At 42.0% G+C, this 15,926-nt stretch overlaps 1 protein-coding gene across 1 annotated transcript in view; it reads right to left on the bottom strand.

Annotated features, from left to right (window-relative positions):
• Window positions 1-15,926, bottom strand: part of shank3a (SH3 and multiple ankyrin repeat domains 3a) — a 730,589-nt gene that overhangs the window by 469,820 nt on the left and 244,843 nt on the right. Inside the window, exon 10 of the mRNA XM_059654527.1 lies at window positions 9,953-10,019. Coding sequence (XP_059510510.1) covers window positions 9,953-10,019 — 67 coding nt within the window. The remainder of the gene's footprint in view (window positions 1-9,952; window positions 10,020-15,926) is intronic.

Here is a 15,926-nt window from a genome sequence, read left to right as displayed (position 1 = left end):
TGGAACTAGTTAATCCTAACTAAGTTATTTAGTTGAGCAAATCACCAAATAGTTTCTGTTTGGGTGAAGCTAAGAGAATGCTGAAAACACTGGTGTGTTGCATATAGGATCACAGTGCAGGGCGAGATACAAATCAGTAACTTAGAAATACATATGACGGTGATCATGGTGGGTGGGGGGGTGCATTAATTTTCCTTTAGAATGAGGAATTCAACTTTTCAGGAACTGCTTGATGGATGAAGTGTTTGCAAGGTAATTTTCTAGGCCAGTATGTTGAGGATCCAACTTGAGACAGCAGACTGTTTTGGATCTCGGACTGTACAGTGAGAATAGATTAACAAACTTTGTCATAAAGCTGCCTCCGAGGAAGGTTGACCTTAATACGATGGAGTATTACATTGGGGTTAAAAGTGATTTTGTTAAGGCTGGAAATAGGGTTTTCAATCCATAAGAAGCAAACAATGTATGATGGAGGGACTGACAGGTGAGTCAATGGTGGGTGATCAGGAAGATAACATTAAAACATATGAGGGTAGACACAAAATGGCCGGCGTTAAGAAGTAATACACACAACAAATATACATTTCTTTAAGACACAATAAACACAGAAAAAATGGTCCAACTATGATTAACAAGAGGAGTTAAAGACTATTTTGGATCAAAGGAAGGTATCTATGACTTTGCCAGGGAGTTGTAAATCTGAGGATGGTTGGGAATGGTTTCAGAATTCAGCGAATTAGAATCAAGAAATTGATAAGAAGAGAACATGACAACAGGCCAGCAAGAGACATAATAATTCGACTGTAAATTTTTCTAAAGGTACGTAAAAAGCAAGTTATTATAAGAAGGAAGAGATTAACTGAAGTTAATGTGGATCCATTAGAGATAAACACAGGTGGAATTGTAACAGAAAAATAGGAAATGGTTGAGATAATAAACAAATATGTTCTATATGTCTACATTGTAGAAAACTTAAAAAAAACTCCATAATTAACGAAGAATCCATTGAGAGTGAGAAACTCAATGAAATCTGTACAACTCAGCATTAAATCATAATATGGTCAAGCAAAATTAACATAATTTTATGTCAGGGAGATTTTGAGAAATCTAACTCAGGTTTTTGTAAAAGCAATGACAGAGATGTGGCTCAGGATGGACAGGACTGGCAGCTTAATGTTCCAGGGTATAGATGCTATAGGAAGGATAGAAAGAGTGGGCAAGGGAGGAGGGGGAGTGGTGTTTTTGATTAGGGGTAACATTGTGGCTGTACTTGAGGGGAAATTTTTGGGAGTATGTCCAGGGAAGTTATTTGGGTGAAACTGAGAAATAAGAAAAGAACGATCACCTTATTAGGATTGTAGTACAGGCCCCTCCAATAGTCAGTGGGAAATTGAGAAACAAATTTGTAAGGAGATCTCAGTTATCTATAAGAAAAATAAGGTGGTAATGGTAAGGGATTTTAACTTTCCAAACATACAATGAGACTGCCATAGTGTTAAGGGCTTGGATGGAGAGGAGTCTGTTAAGTGTCTACAAGAAAATTTTCTGATTCACTTTGTGGATGTACCTACAACAGAAGGAGCAAAACCTAACCTTCTCTTGTCAAATAAAGCATGGCAGGTCACAGAGGTGTCAGTGGGGGAGCACTTTGGGGCCAGTGATCATAATTCTATTAGCTTTAAAACAACGATAGAAAAGGATAGACTGGATCTAAAAGTTAAAGTTCTAAATTGAAGGAAGGCCGATTTGGATGGTATTAGGCAAGAACTTTCAAAAGTTGATTGAGGGTGGATGTTTTTAGGTAGAGGGACGGCTAGGAAGTGGGAAGCCTTCAAAAATGAGAATAACGCGAGTCCAGAAACAGTGTGTTCCTGCTTGGGTGAAGGGTAAGTCTGGTAGGTGCTGGCAATGCTGGATGACTTTGTTAAGAACGAGAAGGAAGCATATTCAGGTACAGCCAACTGAGATCGAGTGAATCCCTACAAGAGCATAAAGGCAGAGGGAAATCAGAAGGGCAAAAACGGGACATGATACAGCTGTGGCAAATAGGCTTATGGAGAATCCAAAGGGATTTTAAAAATACATTAAGGACCAAAGGGTAACTAGTGACAGAATAAGACTCTGTAAAGATCAGCAAGGCCATCAATGTGTGGAACAACAGGAGATGGGGGAGATACTAAATGACTATTTTGCATCAGTGCTTATTGAGGAGAAGGATATGGAAGATACAGACTGTGGGGGTAAAAATAGCAACATCTTGAAAAATGTCCATATTAGAGAGGAAGAGATGCTAGGCATCTTAAAGTGCAGAAAAGTGGATGAACTCCCAGGACCTGATCAGGTGTACCCTAGAACTCTCTGGGAAGTTATTGTTAAGGGGAGTGGTTGCTGGGTCCCTTGCTGAGACATTTGTATCATCGATTGCCACAGGTAAGGTGCCAGAAGACTAGAGGTTGGCTAATGTGGTGCCACTATTTAAGAAAGGTGGTAAGGAAAAACCAGGGGACTACAGACCAGAGACCCTGACATCAGTGCTGGGTAAACCGTTGGGGGAATCTTGAGTGGCAGGATTTTTGGAAAGACAAGGGCTGATTAGGGACAGTCAACATGGCTTTGTGCGTGGGAAATTCTGTCTCCGTAACTTGATTGAATTTTTTGAAGTAGTAATGAAGAGGATTGAGGAAGGCAGAGCAATGGACGTGATCTACATGGACTTCAGTAAGGCATTCAACAAGATTTCTCTTAGTAGACTGATTAGAAAGGTTAGATCACTTGGAATGCTGGGAAGCATGGATGAGTTGGACCAAAAGTTTTATTTCCATGCGAACTAGTGGATGAGGCATATTTGGATTTTCAAAATTCATCTGCTAAGATGTCACTCTAAAGGTGCTCACATAACATTTGGAATCATGAGATCAGGAATAACATATTAACGTGGAATGAAGATTGGCTAACGGACAGAAAACAGAACAGGAATCCACAAGATACTTTTGACTTGTCGGGAAGTAATCAGCAGGGTAATGCAAGGCTGCTGCTTGGCATCAGCTATTTACAGTCTAGAACAATGACTCAGATAAAGAGATATAGTGTACTGTATCTCTGCTGACAATAAAAAACCCAGCTGGGAAAGTAAATGGTGAGGAAGGCACAAAACTACTAGGGACGAACATAGGTTAGGTAACAGGCAAGAACATGGCAAAAGGAACACATTGAGGCAAGGAGAAACAGAAAATCAAAACACTTTTTTTTGATTGATGAGAAGAGGGAACATTATTGCTTTCAGAAGAACCCAAGTGTCCTCGTACAGGTGTCACTGGAAATAATCACGCAGGTCCAGCTAGCAATTGGAATCACGGAACAGAATCACATAATAGTTACAGCATTCAGCCCGAGGTATCCTGGCTGGCACACTGTGAGAACAAGTCAGCTGGTCCCAGGTTCTCAATAGCCTTGCAATTTTCTTTTTCTTGTCAGGTTATTACCCAATTCCCTTACAAAAGCCCTGATTGAATCTGCCACCAACACTCACTCAGGCAGTGCTTTCCAGGTTCTAAGTGATCTCTGTGTGCAGTGTCTAAACCTTCAGTTTGTACAAACCTAATTTAATTGCAATTTGTAGCCTGTTTATAGCAAGAATGGCAGTTTTAAATTTTGTGGTTGGAAGCTTACAGCAGGCTTATTTTCAAGGGGAGCATTGAAAGAGAAACCTAATTAAGGACTGGCTAAAACATGACTGACATTTACTGACAAGCAAGGCCTTTTGTGTTGGAAGCATACATAAATAGCCAAGCCAGTGTGATTGAGCAGGTGAGCATGACTTATAATAGGGTGTAGGAATTAAGCTTCTCAAGCAATTCAGTGAGTGAAGGAGAGAAATTTGGTTGATTTTTGTCTCAACAAAGTAATTAGTCTTCAAAGTGAAAACATAGTCTTCAGGTTGTGTTCTGGTCTCCAGTCCTTTTTTATTCTATTTTGAAGAATAGCTTATGTACAAGATTAATCTTGTGTGTCAAAAAAGAGAAAACACAGAATAAGTATAAAGCACAGGGATATTAGAGTGATTTTCATTAATGACTTTATTAAATATCATAGAGATGGCAGGTCAGCTGATGTGTTGCACCTGCAGTGTGTGGGAAATGTTGGACATCAAGTTAACTCTCAGTAAACACATTTGGAGCACATATTTGCAGCTCAAGCAAATTTGGATCTGAATTGAGGTAATGATGTCTGAGTCATTGGCCTAGGCAAAAAGGTAGGAACATCATAGTAGTGGGAGATACGGACTGTTCTCTGCGGTCACAAGCATGAGTCCCAAAGGCTGGGTTGCCTGGTGCTATAGTTAAGGACATCTCCATGGAGTTAAAGATGAACCTAGAGTGGGAAGGGAGGAATCCAGGAAGGGATGCTAGTACTAATGACAGTGATAGAACTAGAAAGGAGGTTCTACTAAAAGATTTTGAACAGTAAGGAGCTAAACTAAAGTGCAGAACTGGCAAGGTGATAGTTTCAAGCTTATTACCTGAGCATCAAGCAAACTGGAATTGAGGACATAAACTAAATGAGTTAAATCTGTGGCTTATAGATTATACCAGGAGGAGTGTCTCTCACTTCTTAGGGTCTAGCACCAGTACTAGGGTAGAAGAGAGTTGTTCTGTCCAGACAGGCTTCACTTGGACCATGTTGGGGTCAGCGTCCTGGCGAATCAAATAACAAAGCATGTAAACAGTGCTTTAAACCAGTTTGAGGTGGTGATGGTCCAGGAGGGAGGAAACATAGGCCTGCAAAGCAAAAAGATGTGGTGATACTGCGGGGCAACTATTTTGAAATGATATTAAGAATAGGACAGGAAAGGCACATACAAGGATAAGAAGTAGCAATCCCCAAATAAAGGGAGAACAAAGGAGAAACAGGCAACAATAATAGCTCATTGTTTGAAAGCATGCCGTATTTGGAACAAAATAAATGAATTAATGGTACAAATAAAGATTAACTATTGCCATTACAGAGACACGGATAAATGGAGATTGAAAATGGGAACTAAATATTCATGGGTACATGATTTTTTTTGAAAGGGCAGCCAAGGAGGAGAGGGTCACAGGGTAGCTTTGTTCATACAAGATGGAATTAGTTTGATAACAAGACTGATGTTAGTTTGGATGATGAAGAATTTATATCAATGTTAATTCTTATGTCCAATCAGAGGATGACACTGGAATTTGTTAAAAGGGCCATTATCAGTAGTTATTCTGTGGGACAGGGAATAATCAGGAGATAATAAAGGCTTGGAAAAAAGGCAGTACATTAATGATGAATGGCTTTAATCTTCTTGTAGCTTGGGAAACTCAAATTAACAGAGGAAACCAGGAGGAGGATTCCAAAGAGGATATTGAGGATAGTCTCTGGCAACAATGTTAAATATCTCAGAATAAAAGATCACTGAGGAAACAGTGACTCAAAATAGTAAAATATGCCATTCAGTTTGACAGAGAGCAACTTGGGTCATAAACAACCATTTGAAATGTAAATCATGGACAAAGCATCAATTACATGGGAGTGAGAGCAGGCTTGGCTGGTTTGGACTTGGAAAGGAGGATACAAGATGACAATTGATAGCCAATGGCAGACATAGAAATGAAAGTTGTGACTCACAGCTAAAATATATCTCAGTGAGGAAGAATGATAAAGGAGGGACTAAACTGATCATGAATAATCAGGGACGTTAGAGAGAGAGTATCAAGTTTAAACATAAAATATACAATGTGGCAAAGGTTAGTGGCAATCAGAGGATTGGAAAACTTTTAAAAGCCAATAACATATGACCAAAAATTAATAACTATGAAGAAAATAAACTGTGAGCAAAAACTAGCAAGTAACATTAAAGCAGACAGTAAGAGATTCTTTAAGTATATAAAAAGAAAGAAAGAGGATCTAGTTACTTAGGGAACAAAATTGAGGACATAACAATAGGGAGTCAGGAAATGGCAGAAGAGTTGAATAATTACTTTGCATCAGACTTCATGGCAGAGTGCACTAATAGCATTTCAAAATTCTAAATCATTAAGGGGCCAAAGGGTGGGGCACTGGGATGTGTGGGTCAGATAAATACAATGATTGATAGAGAAAAAGCACAAGGCAACCCAAAGCAGCCAATAAGTCCCTTGTGCCTGATATATCACATCTTAGGATTGCAAAGAAAGTAGCTTCAGAGACATTGGATGCACTGGCAGTAAACTTGGTAGAATCCTTAGATTCTGGAAAAATTCCAAAGGATTGGAAAATTGCCAAAAAGAGAGGGAGACAAGATAACTACATACCAGTTAGCTTCATATCTCTCATTGGGGAAATATTAGAGTTCATTATAAAGGGTGCAATAGGGGAGGATTTAGAAATATATTGAAATAATTAAACAGTCAACATGAAGGAGAAGTCATGCCTGAGAAATTTGTTACATTTCCTTCAGGAGGGAAGAAGCAGGGTAGATAAAGAAGAACCAATGCATGTAGTATTTTTGGATTTTCAAAAGACATTCAATAAGGTACCACATATAGTGCTACTTAAAGCAATAAGCGATCTTGATGGTAAGCTTAGTATACTACGATACTATAAACTTTAGAACTTTAGTAACTGTTCAGATTGAAAGAAGCAACAAAAACTCTGTCTGGAATAAACTGTTGCTGGACAAAATCAAAATTATTCGGGAAATTAAAACAATTAGCCATGCCAGATAATTGGGAAGCATGGTGGCTCAGTGGTTAGCCCAAGAGACAATCTATCCATTGCTCCATGATGCTCAGTATCATTAGCAGCACTGAATCCTTCAATATCAACATCATGGATTACCATTAACTAGAAACTAAACTGGACTAACTACTTAAGTACTACAGGGACTGAGAATCCTGCAGAGAATAACTCACCTCCTACTCTCTAAAGCCTGTCCACCATCTACAAAGTGCAAGTCAGGAGTGCAATGGAATACTTTTCACGTGGCTGGATGTTAGTAGCTCCAACAGCATTCTCAAAGCTTTGACACCATCCAGGACACAGCTACCTGCTTGACTGGCATCACATCGACAGTCACTCCCTCCTCCACTGATGCTCAGTGGCAGCAATGTGTACCATCAACATGATGCACTGCATAAATTCACCAAGCCTCCTTAGTCAGCACCTTCCAAACCCATGATCTCTGCCACCAAGAAGGGCAAGGGCAGCAGATACTGGAGAACAACATAACCAGCACGTTCCCCGCTAAGGCCCTCATGACCAAGACAGAGAGATACATCACCGTTCGTTCAGTGTTGCTGGACCAATATACTTTAAATGTCTTCTTAACGGCAGTGTAGGTCTGCTTAAAGCACATGGACTGCAGCAATCAAGAAAGTAGCTCACTACTGACTCCTCAGAGGCAACTAGGGGCAACAAAATACTGGCTCGGCCAGCAATGCCCACATCCCACAAATAAATAAAACATAGAAGTGCAGAATGTTAAATGATCAACATGGTGGCAGTACTGTGTTTGAATGCACTGTTAGGTGACATCCAGGAAGGTGGTTATACAGATCTGTGTTAGACCATCAGACATAGGAGTGGAAGTAAGGCTATTCGGCCCAGCAAGTCCACTCCGTCATTTAAATCATGGCTGATGGGCATTTCAACACCACTTCCCTGCACTCCCCCCGTAGCCCTTGATTCCTTTTGAGATCAAGAATTTGTCGATCTCTGCCTTGAAGGCATCCAACGTCCCAGCCTCCACTGCACTCTGCGGCAATGAATTCCACAAGCCCACCACTCTCTGGCTGAAGGAATGTCGTCTCATTTCAGTTTTAAATTTACCCCCCTCTAATTTTAAGGCTGTGCCCACGGGTCCTAGTCTCCCCGCCTAATGGAAACAACTTTCTAGCGTCCTCCCCTTCTAAACCATACATTATCTTGTAAGTTTCTATAAGATCTCCCCTCAACCTTCTAAACTCTCATGAGTACAATCCCATGATCCTTAGCTGTTCATCATACGTTAAACCTACCATTCCAGGGATCATCCGTGTGAATCTCCGCTGGACACGCTCCAGGGCTAGTATGTCCTTCCTGGGGCCCAAAATTGGACACAGTATTCTAAATGCGGCCTAACTAGAGCCTCATAAAGCCTCAGAAGCACATCACTGCTTTTATGTTTCAACCCTCTTGAGATAAACGACAACATTACATTCGCTTTCTTAATTACGGACTCTACCTACAAGTTAACCTTTAGAGAATCCTGGACCAACACTCCCAGATGTTAAACAGTCCCTGTGTGGCGATGGGTACATATCTGACTCACAGTTGTGTTAGTCACTTTGTGGAAAAAGTCAAACATTCCTTCATCTTGTCCTACTCACAAATTTTTCTCCAATACAATGATGGTGTCATTGGTGCTGCATCCTGATCACATTCAAAATTGGAAAAGTTCATCAATTTTATTTCCATTTTGTCTCACCTTCTCTTCCTTGAATTTATCATTTCTACTTCTGGGCATCAGCTATCCACAACTTCCATTACAAATGCACCAAATCCCATAGTTACCACAAATATAATTCAAAAATTTTATTCCACTTTGCTAGTTTCTCCATCTCTGTTGCAACTACTTCATTGATACCACCTCCCACTGCAATATCTCTGACATGTCCTGCTTTTCCCTCAACTTAGGACTCTTCCAACATGGTTGGCAGCACCCTCAACCAAGTTTGACCTATCGCCTGCATTTCTACCATCATCCCTTCCTCTCCCTCTCCGAACAATAGGGTTCCCATTGTCTTCACTTTCCACCTCTTCAGCCTCTACTTTCAAAGAACCAATCTCTGTCATTTCTGCCAGCTTCAGCAGGATACCATCACCAAACACATCTTCCCCTCCCCACCACTGGTCAGCATTCCTCAGGGACTCCATTGCACTCTGGTCTATTCCTCCATCATTCCTAAAAGTTCCTCAGCCCACCTCCCTTGTCACCTTCCTCAGCAATCACAGGTGTAACATCGCCCATTCAACTCCTCCCTTTTTGCTGTCCAAGGACCCAACACAGTCCAGACGAAGCAGTATTTAACTTGTACTTCTTTCAATCTGGACTAATATAATTGCTGCACACAGTGAGGGTTCGTTTACATGACAATAGGTGAATAGTTTGCAGAATATCTCTGTCCGTAGTAATGACCCTGACCTCCCAGTTATAAATGATCCCTCAACAGGTGCAGCCTCATCACTACGTAACTGACCCCTCGACACAACACTGCCACTGTCTGGCTGACTGACCCATCAGCAGCCTGGCCCAATCACTATGTGACTGATCTCTCAATAGTTGAGCACCATCAGTATGTGGCTACTCCTTTGACCATGCAGCCCTCTTACTCTTATTGTGCGTCTCTGTCAGTTGGTGGCTGACTGCTCTCTCACAAATAAGGTCTTGTTACTATGCACCTGAATGACTGCCTCCAAAACCATCCCAGCCTGTCTCTGCCTCCCTAACCTGTTCTTCCTCTCACCCTTCCCTTCCTCCCACCCCAAGCCGCACCTCCATCTCCTACCTACTAACCTCATCCCACCTCCTTGACCTGTCCGTCTTCCCTGGGCTGACCTATCCCCTCCCTACCTCCCCACCTATACTCTCCTCTCCACCTATCTTCTTTTCTCTCCATCTTCGGTCCACCTCCCCCTCTCTCCCTATTTATTCCAGAACCCTCACCCCATCCCCCTCTCTGATGAAGGGTCTAGGCCCGAAACGTCAGCTTTTGTGCTCCTGAGATGCTGCTTGGCCTGCTGTGTTCATCCAGCTTCACACTTTATTATCTTGGATTCTCCAGGATCTGCATTATCACTGACTGACTGGCTCTTCCTTCTGAATGATGTAGATGGCTCTCTCATGTCTCTCTAAAATGGACTCCAAGGTGAGACTCCACCCCCTGTACACAGAATTAAGATTCAAACTCACCAACATCGGCTTCCTTGTGATTCTTGATGATTTCGGCCAATTCGAAGTTCCCAGCTATAATGGCAACCTGAAGAGCAAAGAGAGGACACTGCAGTTGTTATTCAATGACCCCCTCATTCCATTTGACAATAACAATTCTTGTTTCTTGTACACTCAGAACCAATTTACTTCTCCAAGTTAGCAATCCATCACCTTTCATCCTGAAACTTCAAGGTGGTTTTAGTCTTGCGGTCAGAACAAATTACATGGGATTTATTTTAAGTTTTTCATGAGATGTGAGTGTCACTATCAAGGCTAGCATTTATTGTCCATGCCTAATTGCCCTAAAAGTGTGGTTTGCTCAGCCACTCAGAGGGCAGTACAGCATCAATCACATTATGTTGGTCTGAAGGTACGTGCGGACTAGTGTCAAATTGCCCAGCAATGGCTTCCAGGCCACATACAGTCTACAAGAGCATCTCATAGTACCCAATATGTGCCAACACGATGGATCAGTGGTTAGCACTGCTGCCTCACAAGGACCCATGTTCAATTTCAGCCACAGGTGACCTTCTGTGTGGAGTTTGCATATTCTCCCCGTGTCTGTGTGGGTTTCTGCTGGGTTTCAGTCCAAAGCTGGGCAGATTAGGTGGATTAACCATTGGAAATGTGGGTTATGAGAATAGGATGCGGGCCAGGTTTTGGGTGTGATGCTCTTCAGAGAGTCAGTGCAATCTTGATGGGCTGAGTGGCATCGTTCTGCACTACAGGGATTCCATGATTCTACACCTGCTTTACTGGCAGACAAATTTACAGCTCATCCATAGGGATCCAATAACTAATAACTAAAGAACCTTACATGAGAAAGATCACAGAAAAAGGAGTGATTTTTTTGACCTTTTTTGTTTTATTTTAAGCTAGAATTTCAAGTACAGTCAGTATAAGAGGAGGGTTCTGCAAGGGGCTGCTCCTACAATCAACAGTTTCTTTGCCATGTCTGCAGCTCCAAGTTTAGTGTTGAGCCTATCAGCACCAGATGCAGGAGATGGGATTTTCTAGTCTAATGTATCAAGGTGTAGAGCTGGATGAGCACAGCAAGCCAAGCAGCATCAGAGGAGCAGGAAAGCTGGTGTTTCAGGTCTAGACATTTCTTCAGAAACGTTCTAGTCTGTGGTTGGAGGAGCAGTGAGTAGCGTCAGGCTTGGTGCCGCGGAGTTGAGTCTGTGGAAGGGACTGGGAACAGGAGGCTTTCAGGGAGACTTTGGCTTGAGGAGGATGGAAAGGAGATGAGAGTCACATCAGAAGGAGAAGACAATGTGAGGCAGGTTGCAAAGGAGAACAACAACACTGAGGGGGGAATGATAGTCAGGCTGCTGGGTTGTTCCTGCTAACTTTTCTTTCATTTCATTTTTTAAAAAATTAAATTGCCTTTTACCAAACTGTATTTAAGTCTCTCCAGAAAAGGAACCTTGGCCAGTTTTGTTTCAATGCATGATGTTTGCTGGTGGGCTCAAAGTGCCGATGAAAATTTCTTGAATGCAAAGGGGGTAAAGGAAGGCAGAGTGAGGAGTTAGAGAGAGACCAGGAGTATAGAGAAGGGGAAGCGGTGACAAAGGGGTGAGAGAGCAAGAGGCAAAGGGATAACGGTGTGGGACAGGTAAAGGGGAGAGGGTGGAGTAGGAGAGAGAGAAAGACAGACAAGGAGAGAGAAAGGGGACGATGGAGGAGGGAAACCCCAGGTTGACAGACAACTCACTCCCCACTCAAACGCAGTACGATCTGCTGAAGCTGGAGTCGGAGATAACAGTGTAGAGCTGGAGGAACACAGCAGGCCAGGCAGCATCAGAGGAGCAGGAAAGTTGACATTTTGGGTCAGGACCCACTCCCTCCTCCCACTTTGATGAGAATTCTGCGGAGGCAGCTCAGAGAGTGCCCTAGCAGAGGCAGCCCAAGATCAGTGTTAGTTAAATGTAAGTCCACAGCTTGCCCTAGTCACCACCCCATTCCATGATTGTCGTGAATTAGAGCTGAATCATTTTCTCTCTCCGCTTCTGCTCCTGAACCAAAACAGCTAAAATTGGCCTTGTTATTAAGTTTTGCTACTTGTCACTTTTCAATGGTCATTTCTTTTAATTATTCATTTAAATTATTATTGCTTTCAATTTTTTTTCATAAAGCTCATGCTTATTTCTGTGGTAGAATGTATCCGTCTGAAATTTGCTCTCCTGACAAAAAGAAAATTGAAATGAGACTCCCCCCAGGCCCCATGCCAAAAGGCTGTCCGCCCCGGGATAGATTATCCAGCTTTTGACAGCCAATTTCCTTCCTATCAGTGAACAAAATGTGGTTTTATAACAATCACCGATAGTTATCATGGTCACTATTCCAGAGACGAGGTTTAAATTTCAGGTTTGGAATTTAAATTAAATTCCACCAGCTGCTTTGAGAGTGTCACCAGAGTATCATAGCAACCCTTTGATTTAGCAGCCCAATGACAACACCACTGCAACACAGAGAAGCACAGAAGCAGGTCATTTGAGTTGACAAGAGCATGCCCACTTTAAGGTTTTACCTGAGTGTTTTCCCATCTTTGTTCATCTCACAACCTTCAAGTCAATTCCTGGTCATATGCTTGTCTCATCTCCCCATCAATGCATCTATAATATGTGTCATTTCCCATGATACCAGATTCCAAATTCCCATCAATTTTACAGGAAAAGAAGTTTCTTCGAAATTCGCTTTTGGATTTCTTGGTGATTCTATTGATGGCAAGTATGTGTGCTGTTCCTCTCCAACTCTCAGTGCGCTCAATATTATGGAGCTGAAAGAGGTCTACTCTGCCAGAATATCAGTGGAGAATTCCCATCAGGTACCTGTGGGAAGTTCAAAGGAATCCCATGCTCCTTAGGCACTGGGTTCCCTCGAAGCCCCACGGATGTACATGAATGTAGCTGCTCCAAAGATCTGCAAATGGCACTGGCGCATCACTTTTGGCATTAACTTCTGGTTTTGGAGCTCTCTGCCACACACAGACTTCAGAGGCCTGCACAGTTAGAAAGGAAATCAGAGCGACCACCACTCAGGTACTTAAGTGGCCACTGTTGGGCCACACCTGTGATTCAGGTCCCTGGTAGCATTAGTTCTGCCTGCTGAGAACTGTCAGCCAATGAAAGGCTGGGACTGCTAGTAAGAATGAATACAGCGGAGGCCCAGGAACATCATGGGACCCAGGATCACAGGTGAGTAAGTGAGGAGGGGTTTGCAGACATAGGTCACAGGGTGGTGATTCTGGCAGAGGGTGGGTGTGGGTGTATGTATGTGGTGGATGATAGGCAGGGCTAGGGTATGACTTTTAGCAGCCTCCCATATTTCTGATTGAGTGGGTCTGATATCAAGGGATACTCCCGGTAGACTGTTTGCAAACCCAACACCAAAACCACAGGAAAGCTATTCAGCTTCCATTAAAAGGTACCAATAAAGTAGATAACATGGATAAGTTGGGCCAAAAAGGCCTGGTTCCATTTTATAGACCTCTATGGCTCTAAATGGTAAGGATAATTAGTATTGACTGGCTCATTAACTAACATCCCGACAAAACCTGTACCTTGTAAGTTCGGAATATGATGAATTTTTTGGGTGCAATACATTATTAAATTTAATAACTTCAGATCATGAACTTTGCTTCTCATTTTGGTGTTTTTTGCTGAGTGCTAATCTGTAGTTTTTTTTAAATCATGGTTTTGCTTTCAGACTGAGGTGCCATAATCTGCCATTGACACACTTTCTGGATCAATGGTTTATTTCTTTATCACTCACTTTGCCATTTGTTCCATAACTTTGCTTTGACAACTTTATTACTTAATCTCTCCTACTCCCTAACCTATGCCAGATCTTCCTTTTTGTTATTCCATAGCATGTCAACCAATACATTTCTACTTTCAGTTCTGAAAAGGAGTCACATTCTTCTTGAATCATGATTTGTTTTTCTCTCTCCACAGTCACTGTTAGGTATGTTCAATGCTTCCAGTACTTTTTGTTTAAATTTCATATGAAGAATAAAGGGATCTCATTAAACTGGGACTGTACTGAGATATCCAAAGTCCAGGTCCATGTCACTACAGAACAATTAACAAGTCACAGTGACATAATGGGTCAAATATCCATGGTCCAAGAGGGCTGCGTTTCCAGTGAGCATGGGTCAGGCAATCATGACTACAATAGCATACTGCATCCTCAACATTTAAAAAATGTGTATATTCATGGTCTAGGTCTAGGACACTGTCTAGGTCAGCATTTATTGTTCATCCCCAGTCACCCTGGAGAAACTGGAAATGAGCTTCCTTCTTGAACTGCTGCTGTCCATCAAGGGAGTTTGGATTAGGTGCTTGCACAGTGGTGTTAGAAAGCAAGGTCCAGGATTTTGATTGCGTTACAGTGAAGGAATAGCGATATAGTTCCCAGTCAGGATAGCAGTCGCCTTGCATTACATGTCTGGTGTCCTTTCTTTCTAGTTGGTGGAGGGTGTGGGTTTGGAGAGTGCTGACGAAGGAGCCATGCTGAGCTACTGCAGTGTGCCACACAGTTGGTGCATATTGATATGGCAGTGCCTAGATGGTAGAGGGAGTGAATTAATGAGATGGTGGATGGGGTACCAAATTAAGCAGGATTATTTGTCCTGGATATATTTAGCTCCTTTAGTTGGAGCTGGACTCAGCAAGGCAACTAGGGAAGTATACATCACACTACTGACTGGTGTCTTGTAGATAGTGGGCATACTCTGTCCCGTCAGGAGATAAATTATTTGCTGCTGTTTTGGTTTTGCAGCAACAGTGTTAATGCCCTGTTAAATTAGATTCAGTACAGTGTGGAAACCGGCTCTTCGGCCCAAAACGTCCACACCCATCCCCCTATAACCCACACACCCCTGAACACTACAGGCAATTTAGCATGGCCAATCCACCTAGCCTGCACATCTTTGGACTGTGGGAGGAAACCGGAGCACCCGGAGGAAACCCACGCAGACACGGGGAGAACGTGCAAACTCCGCACAGTCACCCGAGTCTAGAATCGAACCCGGGCCCCTGGCGCTGTGAGGCTGCAGTGCTAACCACTGGGCCACTGTGCCGTCCCAAAATTCTACAGGAATAGCATGGAAAAATGTCATTGAGGCTGACATTTAGCCATGATCTAAAATGGTGAGCAGATTCGAGGGACTGAATTCCTGCATTACTGTGAATAAACAGTAACTCTTGTCAGTTAGTGTCATAATATGAAGCAACCGTCAGGAAAATGAACACTCACAGGTTTTATTACATGTAATGGGAATTAAATACGATTTTTAAAAAAGCGGGTATAACAGAAGTAAGGTGACACCTTAAAAGTTAATACTGCAGGCACATTTTAGCGTGCATGAATGTTGAACACCCTAAGGATTCACATCAACAAAAATGATTGGTAGCAACCCTGTAGGCCCTAAGGCCTGTATCAACCTTGAGAACACCCACAATATAATCTTCTGGAAAACTTACACTAAGATCTCTCCTCTCAAGAGTTTCTTCTTCCGATGTAAAATTATCACTTATTACAGCAATGTTTTTAGCTGCTAATAATTCACAGTGAATTCGTTTCCTCCAACAGAACTTTTTTTTTTGACAACTTCTCAAGGAGACTGGCTGTCTCTGTTCAGGACTTTCAGAAATCTTTGGCAATTCTTCCTTTCTCAGTTTTAAGTTTTAGAGATGACTTTTTTCAAATCACTTTCATATATCTAATAATTTATCAAATTTATTGCTGTGATTTTCTACTTTTGAAGGTCTGTAATTTTGGACTTTATTTTACTAATTTTTATTTTCCTACAAATCTCTACCTATGTACATATGTACCTAAGGCAGGTGCTGTAAGTGGTGATTTGTAAACTTTACTCATGTAAGTACATGTGACAACAAATCTAACTCAAGTTCACATCTTGACTCTGAATAACAATTCCTGTTCTCAA

The sequence above is a fragment of the Stegostoma tigrinum genome, chromosome 25, assembly GCF_030684315.1.
Source record: "Stegostoma tigrinum isolate sSteTig4 chromosome 25, sSteTig4.hap1, whole genome shotgun sequence".
Lineage (NCBI taxonomy): Eukaryota > Metazoa > Chordata > Chondrichthyes > Orectolobiformes > Stegostomatidae > Stegostoma > Stegostoma tigrinum.
Note: the sequence above shows the minus strand (reverse complement) of the source record. Positions and strands in the feature narration are given on the sequence as shown.